Source organism: Syngnathus scovelli, chromosome 5 (genome assembly GCF_024217435.2).
Source record: "Syngnathus scovelli strain Florida chromosome 5, RoL_Ssco_1.2, whole genome shotgun sequence".
NCBI lineage: Eukaryota > Metazoa > Chordata > Actinopteri > Syngnathiformes > Syngnathidae > Syngnathus > Syngnathus scovelli.
The window spans coordinates 487972-505590 of NC_090851.1; the positions used below are offsets into that span (position 1 = coordinate 487972).

Here is a 17619-nt window from a genome sequence, read left to right on the forward strand (position 1 = left end):
AAGTGACGCCGTCCGCCGGGATGGGGAAGGAGAGTGACAAAGTGGAGCTCAACGAAAGCCACATTCACGTAAATCTCGAAACGTCACACGTATGACCTTAAAAGGCGGTTAGGCCATGATGTCACAAATAGGTGACGAGAAAAGGGGCCGTGTCCAGTTGACATCAGACAGAAGGTTGTTTTTAATAAGAGGGCCATATTTTGGAAAAGTCTCATTTGAATGTTGCAAGCTCCCACGCTATTTTTTTTTCCTCAGACATTTTATTTATCAGTATAGAAATGCGTTTTTAACTTTTTTAACGTTAAAGACATCACTCTAGTTGCCATTTGAACTGCTAAAAAGTCAACGCAGTATCATATTACAGTACTGAAGATATTTGGACTCAAAAGTTTAAATCTAAAATAAATGTTTAAAAGCAAATACAAAACCGTTCCGTTTTTTTTTTTTTTTTTCTTTCAACCCCCGCACCCCACCCCACTGCAGTTCCTTGGCGAGCGAGTTTACCGCTGAAAAGCAAGTTTGGGCGAGTTTACTTGGTCTTTCAGAGGCCGTGCAGTTATTTTCAGGAATCGTTTTTTTGCTTTTCTTTTTCATTCACTCAGCCAAGCCTTCTGCTAGTCTGGCTGCACATCTGACTGCTGTTTGAAGCATCTTAAAGAGGCGCTGCCGCCCAGCCAGCCAGCCAGCCAGCCAGCCAGCCGGCAAGCTGCCGCCGCTCCGACACCAAAACGCAGCTCTCGCTCAGACCTTTTGCTTTATCCCTCCATCAGAAAACAAAACTAAATAAAAAAGGCGGCCAACGGTGATTTCAGCACAATTTTAGAGTGGGCTGACAGCGTTCCAAGGCCCCCCGGAGCTGCCCGAGGTGCTGAAAACTTTCACGCGAGCAGGCGCCATCTGGCAAACAAGCGTCAGCCGGGCAGGTGACCCAAAGTCAAGTCAAACTTCCGTTCCCAGCTCCTTTGCGAGGAGAAAACCTGACTTTCTGACCCGACAATAGATCATTTCCGTCATTAGATTTTTTTTCTTTCTTTTTTTTTTTTTTTTCTCCATGGCGAATTGATGACCAATCGGATCAGATGGAAGACAGGAACCTTCTGGGAACGAACGTATGACGAGAGAGAAAAAAGCTTCCTTAATAAAAAAAGGGAGCCGCTTCCTGACAAGCGTCTGTTTTCCGCGCGTGGTGATTGCGTGCGCGCCAGGCCACTGCGTCACGCGATTCCCGTCAAACGCCCGCAGGCGTGATGAAAGCAAGCCCCTTGGCATGCATGGCCACTGCCGGAAGCGCACAGCCTAGTCGGGAAAACTCAGGCAGAGGAGGAAAGCGAGCGAGCGAGCGAGCGAGCGTCTGTGCGAGGGTGGGGAGGTGCGCGTGTGTGCGCGCGCGTTCACGCAGGCAACCCCCGCAGGAAGTTGTGGTAGCTCCCTGCTGGAGACCGCCCCCGCATGCTTCCTCCCTCCCCCAGCCATCTCGCGCGCGCGCGCGTGCGTGAAGGCCTCATTTTTGGGCTCGAAGTGCATCACCTCATAATTCAAAGGCAGAGGCAAAACAACATTTCAAAAGAAATTCCAAATTGAAATTGAAATAGGGAACTGGAAGTCGTTCGTTAAAAGCGTCAATTTTATGTCCAAGTTTGTCTACGCTTAATTCCTTTATTTTCTCGTTTTCCTGCATTCGTTGATTAAAAATGTCATTTCGTGATTTCCTGTTGTTTGTAGACATAGAAATTTCAATAAATGTAAATTTTAAAAGAAATTGATGAAAGAGTGATCTATTTTTAATGACTGAACTCTTGAATGGGAATGCAAAGAAGCCCAAAACTTGACAACGCGCACAGACACGCGCGCGCGCACGCGCACGCGCACGCAGATCACCTTCCAAACTAAACTCGGCGCTTTCTGTTCGGAAAGTCGAGCGTTTCCGACAATTTACGAGGACCGCTGACGTCGGCAGAGGAATTAACTAATTGCTGGCGTTGTCATTGGATTCCCGCAAAGGCGCTGTCGCTGCACCGAGACTATTAGCTGATTGTGAGACGGAGCCGCGAGAGCGCAACGCCATCGACGCGACGCGACGCCATCGACGCGACGCCATCGACACGACGCAAAGCAAAACATCAGCAACAACCAGGCGCAAGATTGAAGGGAGAATAAAATGAATGGGCTGTCAAGACAAGCGGCCAAATTTCTCATTTCATTTCCTTTGATCGTCTAATCTCATTTAATCTTCTTAAAATGCACTAAAGACATTTAGTCGGAAATCCTCTTTGCGCCATCGCTGCGTGGTGAGCGAGCGAGCGAGCAACCTCGGTCTTTTCTGCGAGTCTCGCGACATCTAGCGGTCAAAAGGAAAACTGCATCGCCACATAGGCTGTGGCTCGAGAGTACAAATTCTTTTCAGAATGACATTTTGTTCTTGGTTTATTCTTCCGCTAAATTCAATGAATTAATTCACATTTGAATACATTTCTTATCAAACGCTCATTTCACTCAGATTTCCATCCATTTCCATGATTGGCATTTGTTTACAAACAGTACTGATTCAAGTTGGTCGATTTCATTTAGAAATGTATTTAAATTTAAAAAATATATAGATGATAGCTTGTTGAAATGTCACTTCAGAATTTTCACGCTATTTCAAGAATACAAGTGATGAAATCTTGCACTAACTGAAACTAGTGAGTGGATGTCACGCATCACTTTCATCACATCATCGACAAGACCCAAATTGATCGTGAATTTATCAACCGATTCGTTTTGGAACGAAAGAACTAAACTAAGTCATAAAAGTTTCGAAAGGCGCACACGCACGCGCGCGCGCGCGCACACACACGCACACACGCCACGACGATGCGCAAGCCGGCACGCGCACACGCACACGCACACACGGACACACGCAGACATGCACACACGCACGCACGCACGCACGCACGCACGCACACACACGTGTTCAAAATGAAAGGGTGTTACTCACTCCCAGCGCTTCCTCCTAGCCTTGGGTGTATTGAGCCGCTTGTGCTCCTGGTGGGCCAAGATGACGTCACGCTGGGCCACCAGCGCCCCCCTCCTGCGCACCGGCAGGACGGAGGGCGGCGCGGGGCCCACGGCGTGGAAATAGGTGGGGTTGGGCCCCACGCTGCTGCCGCCGACCGGGGCCGCCCCGTCGTGGCGTCTTTGTGGATGCGGGGCCACGTGGAGCTGCATAGCAAGCCAAGAAACACCATGAGACAGTCCTTTGCCACCCCCAAAATTGTGCTGACTTAAGCTGGCCGTCCCGTCCCATCCCGTCCCGTCCGTCGTATGCGCTTGAAAAAAATCCTTGATTTGTGCGTCAGAGTACTGCCCAGAGCAAAGGCAGCAGTCAGCCAGAGAGCCTACAACAGTCCATACAAAAATGGCCGCAAATGCTAACGGTTTCAAGCCAGGGTTAGGCTTTCCATAACTGGTTAAGGTATCAAATGATGTCTCTAAAAATCAATATGGCTTTGAGAATGATTGGCAAGGGCTTCAAACTAGCGTTTCGCTTCAAGCAAGCCTTTCAAACACAAGTTCATTTTGTTTCTAAAATGTGTGTTAGATTTGAGTTTCGTCACTTACATTGGCTCAAAATATAAATCTGTATTTCTTGCACAATAGTCGCCAATCTTGGCACATCTGCCAAGTTCCGGCGTTCAAAGTATCGGCTCGGTGGAGGTCTGCCATCATTCCGACGGAGCACTTGCGTGTGCGCTCCGCATCTTGAGTGCCGTCTAGCAACTGCGCACACACTCCTCACGCGTGTGACTCAGCGGACGCATCCTTGTGTGTGTCGCCCGCCCGCCCCACCGCACGCACGCACGCGGTTGAAGGAATGCGGTCAGAATTTTTGGACCTCATTCCTCCCAGGTCAACCCAATTTAACGCTCAAGCGTGCGCGTGTAGTTTAGCTCGATTTCGGAGCGCTAACAGACTTACAATGCCATTAGAAAACTCTAATCCGGTCTTGGTCTTGAAATGGTGACCCGGGCATGAAACCCGAACCATTCATTGGTGACGCCAAACCGACTGCGGCACCGGCGAAACCTCTTGGAACCCTAACACTAAACTGATAACCTTAACGCTTTTACTGCGACTTGAAACCCAAATTCAATTTGGCACGACGCACAGTAAAAAGCATATGTGGGCAAAATAACAAGGTGACATTTTTGACCACACGGTGGCAGCAAAAGAAAAGACGTTCTGTTACAAACATTTGATTTTATTCAGATCGAATCCTCATTGTTCAGTCTGCTTTCTTTTCGCTTTACATTAGGTAATGTGCAATTATCATTCGTTCATTTCTTTTTTTTTTTAAAGTATTATGATCAGTACTGGTGGGTCACAGTTGGGAATTCACAAGTCATTGGTACTTTGAACACATGAGGGGGGCCTGCAGGGCTTCTGACATTCACACGGCCTGCGCAGGGCGGGCTGGTCGTGGTATTTGTTACTGCATTTACTTTTATTTGCCTCAAATGAACGGTTCGCCTGCTCCCTGTGCACTGAGTGACAAAGAAGAAAAAGATCATGCTCCAGAGTGCTGCCACACTTTTTATATACACCTACTGTACATTCAAATTGATCAAGAAGCGATTTATTCGACATAGCGGACGTAGGGGAGAAAGAACACCAGAGACGAGCGTCCTTCACGGTTGCTATGGCGACGTGTGAGGTAAAACAGTGTTTTGCATGGACTCACAGCAGGCAGGTCAACGTGTCACTTTTTTAAGGGAAGAGGGGGGGGGGAGTCTTTGAGGAGGCCTTTTTACAAAAAAGACAAGTCAAAAGGGTATTTTACTTGTTGATACGTCTCATATGAAATATTGTAATATTAGACAATTTGATGAAATCACGTTTTAGCGGAGGTGAATAAACCAGATTTTTTGGGAGGACATTGAAATTCAGCAATACAGGTATTAAAAGACAGAAAATCTCAAAAGTAGCGAATTTCCTAGAGAAAATCTGAACAAACATTTTAAGCAGAACATTTGAAACAACATTCCAATCCAATGAGCATAAAATCGGAATGTTGCAAGTTAAACAAAAAAATCATCAGACGGAACTACACACAAGTTGGACTATTAGAGGGGAAAACGTTATCATTTCAGAAAATACAATACCAGCAAAAATTTAGAATTTTACAAAGTGTCAAACCATGATGTGATTTTTCCCCCCCCCTTAAAGTAGAGCGTGCGCGTTACCTGCCATGGCAAATGGCTGAGAGCTTCCGAGGTAAAACTTTTTTTTTCCCTTATTGCAGGAAACAAAAACTGCATGAGCATGCAAAGCCGAGCGCGCGCACATCCTGAGGGTGCGCGCGCGCTCCGGCTTCCTCCGAGGTTACCACGTATCTAAAGAGCGCGTTTGTGTGATTTGTCTCTGGCGGGCGAGCGAGCAAGCGAGCGAGCGGGCTCGGGTCGGGCCGCCTTTCTCAAGTTTGACCAGCTTTGATTTTTTTTAAATGGGACATTCACCACATCGCCACCAGGGGGCCCTAAGAGGAAAAATCCACCCCACGTCAGGAGAATTTCGACTCTAATTGAAGACTGACCATCCACTTCTGCCGTTCGGACAAATTGAACTTTGAATGAAGGTCTTTGTGTTGGGGAAAAAAAAAAACCTGAAACTTTAGTGATGACCTCACAGTAGTGCAGGCAAACTTTCAATCTACATTGGGAGTGAGAAAGTTCAGAACGCTAACTCCCCAAAAAAAGTCTCAAGACCCCTCCAAAAAGTCGTAAAACAAGTTGTCAGTCAGTCTTAATCGGGATTGACCGTGTTTGCGGGGTGGAGTTTTCCTTTGACATTCCTTTCGCAAAATTTGATGGCGGTCATCCGTACATTTTGGGGTTTTTTTGGCCTCTATCGTACGACAACAAAGAAAACTCGCCACCTTTTCCCACACATTGGAGAAAAACGACAAATTCCACTTGATGTTGCCTCTCGAGTGTCCTTTCTACAGTTAACACAAGGCATCAAAAAAAAGACAAGTACAAAAAGATACAAGGTTAAAAACTCAAAGTAGAAAAAGCACCCTGCCTGCCCCAACCCTCAGAACTTGTCCCGTTACAGCCTCCAAAAGGGAAGCGACAAATTGAGCATGCTCACAAAGGTGCAAAGGGTTTTAGTGCCATCTCGGGCTTCCCCAAAGGTGATTTCTTCAAATCAAAACAACTCCAAACTCTGCTCCCTTTTGTCACTCACTCCCAGCGAAAGGCCGGCAACAAAACAGACGGACGGTGTACAATTTCCCCATTTGGTCTCTGTCGGACACGTTAAGGAGTTGACAAGATCACATTAGCATTAGCGCTCTGCTTTTAAGGTGCGCGCGCGCAAGAATACAGTGATAGACTCCCCCCCCCCCCTCAAAAAAGAACAAATTACAATCAAAGCTACAGGGGACATCGCCCTCCGGTCGCGGCGAGGAAAAACATTCAGGCAGCAGCAGCGCTGATTTCAAGTCAACGCACTTTGGATTCATCGATTGTATTTTTGTTTGTTCGTGTTGATTCGGAAAAACGTTCAGTCGCCTTGCAGCTTTGCCAACAATTACGACGATTCTCCTTCATAATATATTCAAATCAAAATTCGCAAGCTTCTGACCTCTCAGCGATACAAAATGCTTGAAAATCAAGCCATCATGTCAGCTCATTTTTTTGCCACAATAGCCTTTAGACCTCAGCACTCAAAACCCCGACTTGTGCAGCGCCGTTACACCAGAGTCAAATTTACCAAACGAACCTTGGAAAGAATAAAAGCAAAAAGTCCTAAGATGACAAAAGTTTTGAGTCGAGTCCACCATATTCTCGTAGCATTGCAAGGAAGTCATGTTTCACAACGCTGCTACTACATGATGACGAAGAATGGTCGCAATGGGAGGAATCCACATTGAAACGAGAAGCAAGTCAGAAATGTGTCAAAAGTAAGGTGCGGAGTTCTCTTTTTTTTATGCTGTAGGAAAAGAGACCCAAAACCTTTCAGTCAGTCCGAATATTGTACGACTGGAGTCACGAGAAGAAAAAAAAAAAAAACAACCCCAAAACAATTTGGGCTTGAATAATTAGTTCTAAATTTTGTGAACTTTAATCAAGTTGAAAAAAGGAAAAATTTGGCAATTCTAAAGGGGAAGAAAAATGCGTAATGAGGAAAAAAGCCAGCACTAGTCATACAATAAAATTGTACTTTTTGCAAGACAAACGGTGTCATTTTGCAAGAAAAAGCCTTCTCATTACAAAGATAAAAAAAAAACAAAAAACATTTTGACATCCCAGCATTACAATCGCCACTTTTTAACGAAAGACTCTTCGATATTCAACACGTTGGACTTTGTAAGGGGAGAAAATAAATGTCATTTGCAAGAAAAAGTCATCATTTGTCATTTTTGACAAGTCGTAGATTAGCGCAAAAAGATTCATACCGTTTGGGGGAAAGGTGCAAAGATGCGAGAATTGTCGTTTTCAGGAACATTCAAAAGGATGTCCGCCCGTCTCAGCACCACAATTGCAATAAAAGCGAAAGGGAAAAAAAAAAAAAAAAAGCTAAAATCATTGTACAATACCCCCGCCCCCTTAAGGATGCAAAAATACGTGCTTCTTTCTCTAAACTACGATACAACTATAAGCGTTGGTACGCATGTTAATCGGGAGTAGGATCTCGCCTCTCCACAGCTACAGGTTTCACATGTAAAAAAAAGACGTTTTAGTGAAATGTATAGAAAGCCTTCAAAACCTCAAGTTTGATGTCCAACTTTTGGGCCAAATATGTGAAATGAAGACGGCTCTCAAAGGGGCGTTTCTGCGACAGCGACAACAAATGCTTTTTTTTCTTGGGCGCGGCAATCATTGCAGGATTCATGCCAACGCTTTCCGACGTTTCAATTTCAGCCTCTGTTAGATCACGCTTAAAAACCATCACAGCGGCCACCATTTCTTTGCTCCTTTCTATTGTGTTACTGTTGTGGTGTTTCAAAAAGATTTTTAGTGCAACATGAGCGCACGGCAAAGTTGCTTTGTTGATGTTTTGTTTTTTTTGGGCGTCCATGGGGGGGGGGGGGGGGGGGGGGGGGGTTGCAGAGGTTTACGTAAACAAACATGCAGTGCAGGTGTTTAAATTCGAGAAGCTTCCTGCTTGCGTCTGGATTGCGACTGCCGCAGTGGCTCTTCGCCTGTCCTAGGAGATTAACACACACCCCCCCTCCTCCTCCCTTCTTTTCCTCCTCCCTTTCTTCTTTCCTTCACGTCTGGCACGATTAGAATTCGCTCGGTTCAACAGTCTGGTCGATATCGCGCCTCCGATTGTGGGTGAGGAGAGGACAGACAGACAGACAGACAGACAGACACCCTCCCATCCTCATTTTTTCCTGCCTAAACAAAAAAAAAAAGGAAAAAAAAAAAGAAAAGAAATGTGCATTAAACCCATCCGCTAAAACTAACAGGCAGAAAGTTGAAGGATTTGGGATGAGGCTCGTGATGTGCATGTTTTTAGCATTGGAGCTACATTTAAAAGCCATCGATGAAGACAAGGCCTTATTTGTACATTCAAATGGATATGAACGTGATTTTGGCGCAGAAAATGCGCACGCGGGTACGCGTGTGCATGCGTGCGTGCGTGCGGCAGACAAAAACAAACACACCGCCCACGCAGTATGAGCATTCAACGTGCGCGCGATGGCACTCTGTCTGTCTGACACACGCCATAAAAGGAATGTGTGAGGAGACGCATGAATATACGCGCACATATGAGGCAGTCATAATGTCTTGGAGGGGAGGGGAGGGGGCATGGCAGGGCGGAGCGGGGCCTCACTCTGTCCTCGTCTTCCTTGTCTGTATATTTACGGTGGTGCGTTTAAATCAGCGTACTGGAAGAAATGTGCCCCCCCCCCCACACACACACACACACAGGTGTACAGGTAGGGAGGGAGGAGGCACTTATTCCATGAAGCCTCTTTGGATTAAAAAAAAAAGAAAGTCACAACAAATCAAAGAAAAGAATTGTAAACACTTTAGTTTTAAGATTGCGCTTAGCTATTAGACCAGATAGAAAAGACTGGCGTCGATTGGTAGAGGAACTCGAATCGCTTGCTTTTTTTTTTTTGCTGCCCTCTCAAACGCAAAGCCCGGTTGGGGATAAGGTGCTCAAATGTTGAAAACATGACGTGGAAGAGAGAGTCGGATCAGAACCCAAAAGACAACTTTGATGAAACTTGTGTGGAGGATCTGGTTCCCATGGCAACACTCAGTAGCATTGCATTCAAGGAAAAATGGGTATGGCACGAGCACACCCACAGGAGGAAGGGCCGCCGCCGCCGCCGCCGCCACCGAGACGCGCGCGAGCGACATGCTAGACGGGAGAAGAATCCCGGGATTCTGGTACATGCTGCCTTGTGCGGGCCGGCAAAAAGCGAGCGATGCTGAAGAGGGAGAGAAACACGGCAAGCGGCCGCAGGGTGGGGGCGACCGCCCGTCCAAACATCCGTCCCTCCGTTCACTCACTTAAAACAAAGCGCCGCCGTCGTCTCCTCCGGCACCGCCGCTGTCCTGGAGGGCCTCGCCGGACGTGGCCCCGCTGTCGTCGCCCCCGGTCGCCGCCTCCATGGAGGCACCGTCAAAGCCTTGCTCGCCGCCCAGCCCGTCGGCGTCCATCTTGACGTTGTCGGCCAGGAAGGTGGAATAGGCGTCGCTGTCGGCCATCAGGAGTTTGAGTTTGGGGATCCAACTCTTGCGGACCACGCGCCGGGCGTTGGTGCACATATCGGCGGCGATGGCGTTCATCTCGCTCTCCCGGAAGCTGGGCGCAAAGTTCTGGCAGTAGACTGAGGAAAAAGAGGACGTTTAGGTGGCGAGCGGCGCAGCGCGCCTGGCGAGGCCGGCGACAAGCGGCTCACATTTGACGGCGTGCAGCACTCGGTTGTCCAGCGGCTTGCGACTCGGGTCGTTGGTGGACGAGCGGATGCCTGTCCCGCAGCTGTTGGCCAGGGTGCTCCTGCGTGAGAGACAAAGAGAGAGACAGAGAGACAGAGAGAGAGGAAAAAATGAAAAAACAGCAGATGTAAGTTCATGGATATAGAAAAAAAAAAACCCCACATTTTAAAAATATAGATTTTACTCCACGTCTATTTACCAGTGACAAAAATGTCATTTCATTAAAAAATAGAAGGATGAAAATAAAAGTGAAGTGAAAACAAACCATTTCAAATAAATGTCAACCCTGTCGCCAAACTATTTTTAAAATATATTTTTTTTGATTTATAAAAAAATAACAAAATGTGCCAAACATTTTAACAGCTACGTATTTGGTATATATATATATATATATTTTTTTTTTTTTTTTAAATAAAAATGATCCAATGGATGACAGATAAAAATGTGACTTCAATTGTAATCATTTTCAACTTATTTACAATTTTTAAACCCTTTAAAAGGAAGGCATTTAAAAAAAACAAAAACAGGTCACTCACCTGTCAAAAAAGGCGGCCAGCAGCCGCCTGAGCAGAACTTTGTGCCGCGTGCCGGCGCTGACGTGGCAGTTCATGAGCTGCGCCCGTGAGATGAACACGGCGGTGCCGCTCACCAGCTCCAGCTTCTCGGCCGGGTCGCCCTCCTCGTAGAGCTTGGGATGGCAGCGGTTGCCGATCTGGCCGATGAGCTCCGACGGCAGCGACGCCAGCTCCTGCCGGGGGCGCCCGCCCCGCCGCCCCGCGTCTGGGGCGGCGTCAGGCAGCGCCTCCACCTTCTCACCGGACACTGTGAGGGCCAAAGGAGACATCAGGCCGACTTGAACAACCATAAAGGGGGGGGGGGGGTTCCTCCACATTTTGGCGGAAAAAAAACAAAAACATTTGTTGGCTAATTCATTATAAATAAATACACCAGAATTTATAACTATTAAATACGAGACATTTGTTAAAGCTTAAAACAATAAAGCTCAGGGTTCCTACACATTTTGGCGGAAAAACAAACAAACAAACAAACAAACAAACAAACAAACAAACAAACAAACAAACAAAAACATTTGTTGGCAAATCCATTATAAATAAATCTACCAGAATTTATAACTATTAAATACGAGACATTTGTTAAAGCTTAAAACAATAAAGCTTTAAATTGATAAATTATAGTTGAAACTAATTTGCACTCAAAGAAAAAAAAAACAGCTGTTCTTTTGAATCAGATTTGACTCAAGCGTCTGAAAGCGGCGTGGGAAGTGCGGCGGTGCTGACCTGCGGCGTTGGCGTTGAGCATGCTGTACATGGTGTAAATGTTGCAGATTTGCCTGTACTGCTCTTCGGCGCTCTCGTCCGTCATCTCGTCCTCTTCCTCGTCGTCGTGGTAGCTGATGGGCGAGTCGCTGGTGTATAGACTGAGGGTGCCGGGACTGGTGCCTTCAGGGGTTCCGCCGTTATTGCTGCTGCTGTTGTTGTTGGCGGCGCCCCCAGGCAGTAACGAAGGGGCGGACCCCCGCCCGGAGCAATCCTGGCCAGCGGCGTTGGAGCTGAATGAGGAGGAGGAGGAGGAAGAGTAGCGCGCCGCCTTTCTTTGGGCGCCTCCGGAAGCGCCCCCTCCGTTGCCCCCCTCCCACAGCCGCTTCGCCACCGGGATGCAGACCACCGAGTAGGGGAAGCCCTCAGGCTGAAGACAAGGAAAACCATTTGTTTGCTTCAATTGAATTCAATTCTTTGTACTGGGAAGAAGTGACGCAATGATAGCTCTGTCTTTCACTGTAGTGTTTGATTAAAGAGTCTTCCGCCACAACCTCTTGGCCCCGTTGCAAACGTGAAAGTACCCTATTTTCCGGACTAGAAGTCGCAGTTTTTTTTTCATAGTTTGGCCGGGGTGCGACTTGTACTCAGGAGTGACTCGTATGTGAAATTAACAACACGTTGTTACTTACTCAGTATAGTTGATCACTTCACGTTATTTTCAGACTAAACCGCACTAAACCAGGCCTGTGGACTAATTGGGTCCCCAACTGACGACGAGTCAGATGTGAGCGCAGCATCTACTTCCAGGGTTAGCCGAGTTGTTCATAAGTAAAGATTTCGATGGATTTAATGATTTGGAGTGACGCGGATGGTTTGATAAACTTTTTAGCATGTTATAGTTATTTGAATAACTCTTAATATGTTACGTCAGGCACATTCTCAGTTCCTTGTTTATATGCTTACGTAACGTTTGCATACCGTACCTTCAGCCTATTTTTATTATATATATATATATATATTTATTATATATTACTATAAAATCAATTTATTACCATTTGAAATTGCCATTCAAGATGATACGTCTGTTCTCGGTGTTGGATTTTATCAAATACATTTCCCCCAAAATTATGACTTATAATCCGGATGCGACTTGTATGTTTTTTATTATGCATCTTATGGCTGCTGCGGCTTGTACTCCAGAGCGATTTATAGTCCGTAAAATATGGTAGTCCACCCTGTCACCTGTTGCGATGGAGGAGCGGCGGCCGTTTGCTCCGTCTTCACCTTGCAGGCGGCGGCTCTGGCGGCAAGCGGCGTAGCGCCGGGCCCTCCCGCCGTGGGAGTGAGGGGACTTTGCGGCTCCGTCTCCTCGACGTGGAGGCCCTGCGAGTCGCAGCTGGGGGACGAAACCTGCCAAAGACAGAGAAAGAAAATGCAGACTTTTGCCGATGCGCCGTTTTGACGGACAGCCCGACGGCGTCCCGCCGGCACCTTGAGGAAAAACTCGGTGCCCTTCTCCATGATCTGCTGGATCTGCAGAAAGCCGGCGGTGTACATGAGCAGGAACTGGTCGCCCACGTTCATGCTGAGGCGGCCCGTGTAGCAGAAGGCCAGGATTTGACGGAAGCTCTGCGGCTGCACGGCCGCCGGCAGCTCCACCACTGAGCTCTTGCCGCCGCCGGCGTTGAACAGGTCGCGGAAGTACGACGAGCTGGCCGCCAGCACCGCGCGGTGGGCCTGCAAACGCAATTTCGTCAGCAAAGAAACGTACCAAGAAACCGACCGGGCCCGTTCGCCGACGGACGCGAAATTGCGGAGATGAAAGCTGCGCCTAATTTTTACCTCACTTGAGCAATGCTGTTGTTCTTGTCTTTATTTGCGCCGTGTGATGGGGGGGTAATACTCGGAATTTCGGAAGACGCAAGAGGGCGCAGACAAAACATTGAAGGTGGCTCCGAATGCAGCGCGCTATTTTCTTATCTTGCCGATTGAGCGCCGCGACAATCACTGAGGGACTCATTAAGCCTGTTGTCGGGGGGGGGGGGGACGATTCGCTCGAGCGAACTCTCGGAAAATGAGCGCGCGGATTCTTTGGCGCAAAGGCCAACGAGTTGACAAACGACAAATGCGGCAAACTTGGTGGAAGGTGCGAATGCGCGCTATAATGCCGTATTTTCTTTTTTTTTTAAACGAGCATGGGCTCGACACGGACAGTCGACACCGGTGAGTGAGAAAACGAGGCGGTGTCGGCGTGCCAAGGACCTTGAAGGCGTGTCCTTTGACCACCACGGAGACGTCGCAGTAGAGACCCTGCAGACGCTGCTCGTTCAGGCACTCCAGGACATTGTTGCCAAAGTTGGGGATCGCCATCTGCAGCGTCTGAGCCATCACGCCGGGCCCGGCACCGCCAGCGGCTCTGCGCAGAGGACAAAGCAAAAAAAAAAAAATTGCCTCAGCCAGCGTAGTCCAACTCTGTGGCATTTTCTTGGGTGCTTTGTGGCCCACTCTTGCATTTTCCCCGGCGCTCGGTCAATGCGGAGCCACTTATGTAACGCGTCTGTTTCCCACGTCACAGCCAGCCGTGATCAAAAAGCGGAGCGACGCTCGACGGCACACTAAATAATCCGCTCTTCATAACAGATTGTGTTCAAGTGTGACTCACTTGGCCATCCACAAGTGAGTGATTTGTCCAATTGTCCTTAAATGTCTCATCTAGCCATCCTCCGTGTGTAAGCTGTTGCCTTCAAGGACCTCGGGAACACGGCAAACGGCTCAAACCTGACAGCTTCCGCACTCGTTATTTGTGTCGATGCTAGGGTAGCAAAAAAATAATAAATCGTCTTGGGTTTGAGCCGCAAAACCGATGTAAGAATGCGCAACGGGTCGCGGCCGCGATCCGCCATTTTGACATTTTGCACCTTGCGGCCTCTGGCGACAGTCGAGACGACGGCGCGGCTTCCGGGTGTAAATATGTGTGGCGGCGTGAATAAAAAGCAGACGGTTGCCATGACGACAAGCCACCGTGCCTCATAAATTAAAGCCCGGCGTGCCGATAACGCGCGTTGAGAAGCGGACTCGAGACAAAAGGCGCAGATCATCCAGACGTCATCCGAGGACGGGGGACAGCGAGGTTGTCCGGGAGGCAAAAAAGACAGTTCAATTGGCGTCACTTGACCTTTGAACCAAGGAGCGGGGGCCCCTTGTGCCCCATTTGAACAATGAGCAGCTAACACACACACACAGACACACACAATGAAGAAGGAAGGACTGCAAATGTGGAACGTCAATGTCATTCGGAATACGGATGCAGTGATGGCACAAAAATCAAGTGACTAAAAGGAGAAAGCCCTTCTTAAAATTAGCGGTACACTCTATAAGACATCGGTGACATCTGGAGAGATGTTTTATCGCTTGTTTTTCTTGATTGGCCGCGCTGTGACGGTTTAGTGACGGGAGCGCGAGATTGGCTCGCGACCTCTGTCGCCCCCAAAGCCAATTTGCTTTTCAGAATTGCCAAGCAGCTAACAAAGTCTCGTCAGCCGTGTTTACGAAGCTCCGACAGCACCTGCTCAGAAGCTCCATGATGTCGTGGTATCGGCGCGTTAGTATCAGAGCACAGGTCGGCGTCCCAAAATTCAAATTCCAAACATTGCCGCAAATACAGAACCGTAAACGGGATCCGGCTCACAGACACACAACGTAGGGTACGAAGATATTTTACTGAAGCGGGCCAGTCGTGGTGATGACACGGTCATGGCAGAAAGAGCTCAATCCACCATTTTGGAACTTCCCTCCAAAACTCTTCCACGGTCCTCATTGTCAACTTTGCAATTGAGCCAAAATGTTGTATCATCAGTCCATCATCTTTGGTGTCACCTTCATGGGAATTCACAGCGTGCAGCTCCCTGCAACGAACCCATCGTTCCAAATCGACTTCTCTGTCGCATGCGTTGCCTCCTTGAGTATTCTGTTATCTATGCGCCTCTAGATGTCATCCAAGGATACTTGTCTAAGCGCTCGCTGCCTCCCCCCCTCCCCGGCGGCAGTTCAACCGGGGTCACCGCAGCATCCAGGAAACGCAATGAGGACAAATTGCCACCACTTGACCTTTGAACCCGGGCCCCGTGCTCCCTTCAAAACAGCTGAACCTTGCCACAAAACGAACGCTTCCACGTGTCAAAGTGTGAAAAGTATTGCACGGACTTACTTGGAGAAGCTCATGAATCACTCAGCTCCGTTTCCTGCTTTAAAAAGGGTGGCCTGCCTATGTTGTTAGCACGTAGCGCGCTAAAGCTACGGCTAACGTTGCTGCCACCACACACCTCTTCACGCATTTTTTAAAGCTGCCTAAATTGCTTGCACGACAGCAATACAAATCCCCTTGGTGGCTGATACTTTCCAACCCAAGCTCCGAGGCGACGTGCTCAGCCCTCGGCGGCGGGCACTCGAGCGCTGAAATGTGGCTAGGTTTCCCCCCGTGCCCCCGCCTCCCTCCCGGCGGAACGCGAGCGCCAGAAAACTTAACCCCAAAATCAAGCCCGTTTAAAGGGAGAAATTGCCTCACTTGTGCGAGTCGAGCGCAGCCAACGTCTCGCCAGAGGAGGAGGAGCAGACGGTACCGAGAGGAGGGGGGCCACCGAACAGCGTCAGGGAGCCGGAGGACCAGGGCAGAGGGGGGAAGCGTGCTGACGTGACGGTGCCCCGCCGTGTGCCAGCCAGCCGCGGGATTTGGGAGTCCTCGGCTGGCCCGGGCCGGCGGGAGGGAGGGAGAGGAGAGGAGAGGAGGGGAGCGAAGGGAAGGGAAAGGAGGAAGAGGAGGGGGCGGCGACGAGACAAAAATGAAGAGACCAAAAAAAAGAGAGGAAAAAGCTCCTCTCCTTTTTGTTCGCATTCGCTCACGCGTTTGAGTGGAAAATGGTCGAGACGATGAAAAATGAAGCCGCTACCCGCTCCTTCGTCGCCGCCGCCGCCGCATTCATGCGCCCAAAGGGGCCCCATGAAGCAACAGAACTGGACCCCCTCCATTTGAATGTCGCGTGCGTGCGTGCGTGGGTGCGTGCGGTACTTTCACGTTGATGACATAAATAACATTTCTCGTTGACGCGCTTCGACCGACTCCCGCATTTTGCTAGGGTGGTCGATATGTCGAACCGCGACATCAACAGGTCATTCCGGGACACAGACGGACGATTCCACGGCGTGGCGAGACAAGAAGCCGGGCTCCCCCAGTTGAAAGGAGTCGAAACCCCTCAAATACTGTACAAATGGCCTTTATTCTCGTTGATTACATTCGAACATTTATACAGCAACCTTCTTGTTTGGGTGGAATGCGGTAGGATGAGTGGCGGACTCGTGAAGCCACTCACCGCGAGAATAAGAGGCGGGGACGGAGGGGGATTAGTGGGCTAGCCCGCCGCCGCGACGACGAGTCCGTCGGTGCGATAAAGTTTGCCCACTTTCCACTCACCCATCCCCCTCACTGCACACGGTAGCTAGCTCAACTTCACTTTTAAGTAGTGTAATAATTCAAAAGAATGGCTTCTTCTATACCCACACACACACTTAAAAGCGTCACCTACCATCCACCGAATTCGTTCAACTCTCCCCCCCCAATCGAAGACCAGAGAAGGAAAAGAAAGGGCATCACACCGCGCGTGTGCGTTGCTGCTGGGCGGCGTGTCACAAGTCACTCACCCCCTTGGCCACTGGAACTCGTTTGAAGAGGAGTAGCAACGGCGGCGCCCGGGAACCTCGCTAATAGTGATGGTGTGTCCCTCCGCCACGCCGCAGGCAGCCATTCATTGCTGGAACTCGACGCAGCAGCATCATGAAGGCATGCACGCACGCACGCACGCCCGAAGGAGGGGGGCTAACCGTAACGAAGGAGCAAAGCCTAGTTTTCCGATTTCTGGCTTCCAGACACAGCACAATCATCGATTAACCAGACAGACTGAAAATGATTTGGAATTGCATGAAGCTATCGATCGGACTCAGGTGTTGTGTCAGGTGTTGCCTTCAGGGACGGTGTGAAATCACACATTTCCCGCAGAGCAGCTAGAGATGACGTTGTGTTCGTCAACAGTCAGAAATCACCCCTCAGAAGTGACTGTTCCAAATGTTTTCTGAAGGCAGTATCCAGCCCATTTTTCCACTCAAAACTCTCATTACGGAGTTTTCGATCAGAAAATGATTTTAGCTTTCATTTCAAAAGTTATTATTTGTTTTGGATCATACTAACTACTCTACTTTGACCTAGCCCCCATTTATTTTCCCGTTTCTGGAGCCCTAATTCAGTCAACAACTTCTGACAACTTTTCACTGTCTGTGTTTAGCTCCTTCACCATTCTGGAGTTTGCCGATGAAATTATTCATGGCAGCATGCTGATGATTTTTATTAC

At 48.7% G+C, this 17619-nt stretch overlaps 1 protein-coding gene across 4 annotated transcripts; it reads right to left on the minus strand.

The window, feature by feature from the left end:
* Positions 1–8060: 8060 nt before the first annotated feature.
* LOC125968994 (nucleus accumbens-associated protein 1) lies at positions 8061–17320 on the minus strand. Of its 4 annotated transcripts, none has more exons than XM_049720617.2 (8): positions 16916–17320; positions 13484–13637; positions 12713–12958; positions 12464–12631; positions 11240–11648; positions 10478–10763; positions 9905–10002; positions 8061–9832 (listed from the first exon to the last, which is right to left on the minus strand). In XM_049720617.2, the coding sequence occupies exons 1-8, from the start codon at positions 17017–17019 to the stop codon at positions 9513–9515; spliced, it is 1785 nt and encodes a 594-aa protein (XP_049576574.1). In that variant the 5' UTR covers positions 17020–17320; the 3' UTR covers positions 8061–9512. The 4 variants fall into 4 exon arrangements, with proteins under 4 accessions (XP_049576574.1, XP_049576577.1, XP_049576573.1 ...); XM_049720620.2 differs by having other exon boundaries at positions 16801–16919; XM_049720616.2 differs by lacking the exon at positions 16916–17320 and adding an exon at positions 15786–16773.
* Between the last annotated feature and the right edge of the window lie 299 nt (positions 17321–17619).